The sequence below is a fragment of the Squalius cephalus genome (genome assembly GCF_949319135.1).
Source record: "Squalius cephalus genome assembly, chromosome: 5".
NCBI lineage: Eukaryota > Metazoa > Chordata > Actinopteri > Cypriniformes > Leuciscidae > Squalius > Squalius cephalus.
In genome coordinates, this window is record NC_137126.1 from 49,783,937 (window position 1) to 49,788,936 (window position 5,000).

Below are 5,000 nucleotides of genomic sequence, written 5' to 3' on the forward strand. Positions count from 1 at the left end.
GTAAAGTGATTCAGTGCAGTGATTCAGTAAAGTGATTCAGTACAGTAATTCAGTGCAGTTATTCAGTACAGTGATACAGTACAATGATTCCATACAGTGATTCAGTGCAGTGATTCAGTGCAGTGATACACAATGATTCCATACAGTGATTCAGTAAAGTGATTCAGTGCAGTGATTCAGTAAAGTGATTCAGTACAGTAATTCAGTGCAGTTATTCAGTACAGTGATTCAGTACAGTGATTCCATACAGTGATTCAGTGCAGTAATTCAGTGCAGTTATTCAGTACAGTGATTCAGTACAGTGATTCCATACAGTGATTCAGTACAGTGATTCCATACAGTGATTCAGTACAGTGATTCAGTACAGTAATTCACTACCTCAACAGCCACCATTTTATTGAAGATCTAAGATTTACATGATCTTGGAAAACTTGGATATATGAGGGAGTTTTAAAAGGGTGATTTCTTGACCTGGAAATGTAATTTCTAGTTATGTTAAGCTTAATATAAAATATATATTTATAGGTAGAAATTGTTGAGAAATTGCTATTTGTGAGTAAATAATAATATTAATAATAATAATCAAAACTATTACAAACTACTAGAAAAGTCATGCAAATTCATTGGTCATCAATATTGTGAACCCAGAAGATTATTCACTTATTGAAACTTATGAAACAACAGAATTTTTAATATATATATATATATATATATATATATATATATATATATATATATATATATATATATATATATATATATATATATATATATATACACTCACCTAAAGGATTATTAGGAACACCTGTTCAATTTCTCATTAATGCAATTATCTAATCAACCAATCACATGGCAGTTGCTTCAATGCATTTAGGGGTGTGGTCCTGGTCAAGACAATCTCCTGAACTCCAAACTGAATGTCAGAATGGGAAAGAAAGGTGATTTAAGCAATTTTGAGCGTGGCATGGTTGTTGGTGCCAGACGGGCCGGTCTGAGTATTTCACAATCTGCTCAGTTACTGGGATTTTCACGCACAACCATTTCTAGGGTTTACAAAGAATGGTGTGAAAAGGGAAAAACATCCAGTATGCGGCAGTCCTGTGGGCGAAAATGCCTTGTTGATGCTAGAGGTCAGAGGAGAATGGGCCGACTGATTCAAGCTGATAGAAGAGCAACTTTGACTGAAATAACCACTCGTTACAATCGAGGTATGCAGCAAAGCATTTGTGAAGCCACAACACGCACAACCTTGAGGCGGATGGGCTACAACAGCAGAAGACCCCACCGGGTACCACTCATCTCCACTACAAATAGGAAAAAGAGGCTACAGTTTGCACGAGCTCACCAAAATTGGACAGTTGAAGACTGGAAAACTGTTGCCTGGTCTGATGAGTCTCGATTTCTGTTGAGACATTCAGATGGTAGAGTCAGAATTTGGCGTAAACAGAATGAGAACATGGATCCATCATGCCTTGTTACCACTGTGCAGGCTGGTGGTGGTGGTGTAATGGTGTGGGGGATGTTTTCTTGGCACACTTTAGGCCAGAGTTCTCAAACCGGTTCCACGGAGGGCCTAGTGTATGCAGGTTTTTGGTCTTTCCCTTCAATTAGTGCCCAATTAAGACCTAGACTACCAGGTGAGGGGAGATCTTAACCAATTAGTGACCTACTCAATCAGTTTGGTTCAAGGTAAAAGAGAAAACCTGCATACACTAGGCCCTCCGTGGAACCGGTTTGAGACCACTGCTTTAGGCCCCTTAGTGCCAATTGGGCATCGTTTAAATGCCACGGCCTACCTGAGCATTGTTTCTGACCATGTCCATCCCTTTATGACCACCATGTACCCATCCTCTGATGGCTACTTCCAGCAGGATAATGCACCATGTCACAAAGCTCGAATCATTTCAAATTGGTTTCTTGAACATGACAATGAGTTCACTGTACTAAAATGGCCCCCACAGTCACCAGATCTCAACCCAATAGAGCATCTTTGGGATGTGGTGGAACGGGAGCTTCGTGCCCTGGATGTGCATCCCACAAATCTCCATCAACTGCAAGATGCTATCCTATCAATATGGGCCAACATTTCTAAAGAATGCTTTCAGCACCTTGTTGAATCAATGCCACGTAGAATTAAGGCAGTTCTAAAGGCGAAAGGGGGTCAAACACAGTATTAGTATGGTGTTCCTAATAATCCTTTAGGTGAGTGTATATCATTGGTCTAAAAGAGTGAAGATTTGAAGAGCATTCACTTCTGGAGCTACAGAATTTTAGTTGTTTATAATTATTTTTAATATATTGCCACTCCTAGTTTCTGTAAATAAGAAAAATAGGCTGCTTTGTCATTATTGTCATTTATTTCCTTGGATTATTTATTTATGCATCTACTTCTTAAATGAACACAGCAGTTTTTGTCTTGAATTCTATCTTGATTTTTATCCTAATTTTTGTTTGGTTTATATATTTGGATTTAAATGATGTTTTTAAATGAGCTGTGTTATAAACTGCTGACTGGATTGAGCCATTGGGAATGTTGTTGAAACTTTGTTACAATGAAAATTGAAAATTCAAAGAATTTTGAATGGCCTCGGAGCCGATGGTTAAAATCAAACCTGTGATGTGTGTTTAATGCAGTGTTGTGGTTCTGTGTGCGCTCAGGGTTCTGGTACAGTCCGGAGTGTGAGTTCGTCCGTCACTGTGTTGATAAATCCCAGGAGAACGTGGAGGGTCGTGTTCAGCTGTCGGTGTTTAAAGGACAGGTTTACATCCTCGGACGAGAGTCGCCCAAATCCCTGTACAACGAGGAGCTGGTCAGGTAAAACACAACACCACTGGAATCCTCTGCTGGATTATACAGGGGTTTGTGAGATGATTAATTATAGTGCATGTCAAATTAAAATACATAAATGAGGCTGCAGGGTAATCGCCATTTAGCTTATTAACTGCAATTCTCAAAACAAAGGCTGTGATTTTATTAAATAAATATATTATTAGATTAAATATATCATTAAATATATTCACTCTCAAATAGTTGAATTTACTATATACACTGTTTTCAGCGTCTCAGTTCGCAGGAAATGTTTACAGAAAACAAGATGTGCACTACTAGTTTAACTTTATTTACACATTCGCATCATTTCTAACATTTTGTGGACAGAAGTTTACCAGACAAAATAAAAGCTTGTTAAAAGTGAAGAATTTAAGACATAAATTGTAGTTTTGTGGTTAATTATAATTATTGAATATATATATGTATGTGTGTGTGTATATATATATATATATATATATATATATATATATACAGTGCCAGTCAAAAGTTTGGAAACATTAATATTTTTAATGTTTTTGAAAGAAGTCTCTTATGCTCATCAAGCCTGCAGTTAAAAAAAAAAAAAAAAAAAAAAAAAAAAAAACAGTAATATTATGAAATATTATTACAATTTAAAATAATGGTTCTCTTTTTTAATATACTTTAAAATGTAATTTATTTTTGTGATGCAAAGCTGAATTTTCATCAGCAAGTACTCCAGTCTTTGGTGTCTTATGATCCTTCAGAAATCATTCTAATATGATGATTTATGATCAATGTTGGAAACAGTTGTGCTGCTTAATATTTTTTTTATAACCTGAGATACTTTTTTCAGGATTATTTGATGAATAAAAAGTTAAAAAGAACTGTATTTATTTAGAATAGAAATCTTTTGTAACAATATACACTACCGTTCAAAAGTTTGGGAACAATAACTATTTTTTTTTTTAAGAAATTAGTACTTTAATTCAACAAGGATGCGTTAAATTGATAAAAGGTGATGGTAACGATTTATATTGTTAGAAATGTTTTTATTTTGAATAAATGCTGTTTTTATGAATAAATGCTCTTAACGTTTTACTCATCAATGAATCCTGAAAAAAGCAGGGTTCTCAAGTCTCACGCATTGGCCGTGAGACACACGCAATTCAACCAGTTCACACGCTCACACGCCACACCGTGTATTTCTCACGCTGAAAAGGCAATGCCAACCAAGTTGTCCTACAAGCTTTATATATAACGTTGTATATGAGGCGCGGGCACACAAAGTGAAGTTTCCTGCCGCCAGCACGTATCTCGGCCAGATTGCGTTCGTTAATAGGCAACATAGATGCGCGAACACATAGATATTATATGATGATGTCTATGCGCGAACACACGGAAGTTGACGGAACATTCTCGGCCACCGTACGTTCGTTACTAGGTAACCAACAACATCGCGCGAACACACGTCGTGATGATGGAGAAGGTAAGTTGGAAGAAAGCTCGTCTAACATTTTTAGGCTAGAACATTTAATATATAGCCCATCGTATACATTACTATTGATGCAGTCAAAAACTCTACAACTACTTTGCAACCAGGCCAGAAGCTTTGGCTCAGTTTGGCTAGCTTACATTATCTGAAACTAAGGGAAATGTTAGTGGGTATGAAAAGGAATGAAGATGTATTTCTTCATTTTATTTTAAATAAATTTAAATGTATTTATTTTATTTTAAATTATATTATATATTATACTGTATTAATAGTATTTCTAGTTACATTAAGGCTACATACGTATTAAAGCAGAGTGCTCTGGGTAATATTTTATATCCTGTCAAAATATAACGTTACATGAATCATTGATTGCCATTGCATTTGTATTTTTCAATCACTTGCAACACAAAACACATTTCATAAGCTGGAGTGTGTACTCTTGTGTACACACACAAACACACACACACATACCTTAATAATACTCTAATATGTAATTTGTTCTCAATGTCCCACCACACAATAAATCATTATACCATTTCGACTAGACACATTCAAAATGCAAAAATATTTGTTTTTCCAACCTTTTGGAGCAATTTGTTATATTTTTGTAATTTTTGTAACTTAATTGTAATTTTGAAATATAACATTAAAGAGCATATTTGATGTGATTAATTGCTCTGTCATTTATCAGATTTACCAATTGTTATAATTTCAATT

General features: G+C 35.3%; 1 protein-coding gene across 2 annotated transcripts in view; it reads left to right on the plus strand.

Annotated features, from left to right (window-relative positions):
• The window catches only part of ass1 (argininosuccinate synthase 1), a 57,919-nt gene that overhangs the window by 48,068 nt on the left and 4,851 nt on the right, over positions 1-5,000 (plus strand). For both annotated transcript variants that reach the window (XM_079871925.1, XM_079871924.1), the window contains one exon: positions 2,659-2,815. In XM_079871925.1, the coding sequence (XP_079728051.1) occupies positions 2,659-2,815 (157 nt within the window). The remainder of the gene's footprint in view (positions 1-2,658; positions 2,816-5,000) is intronic.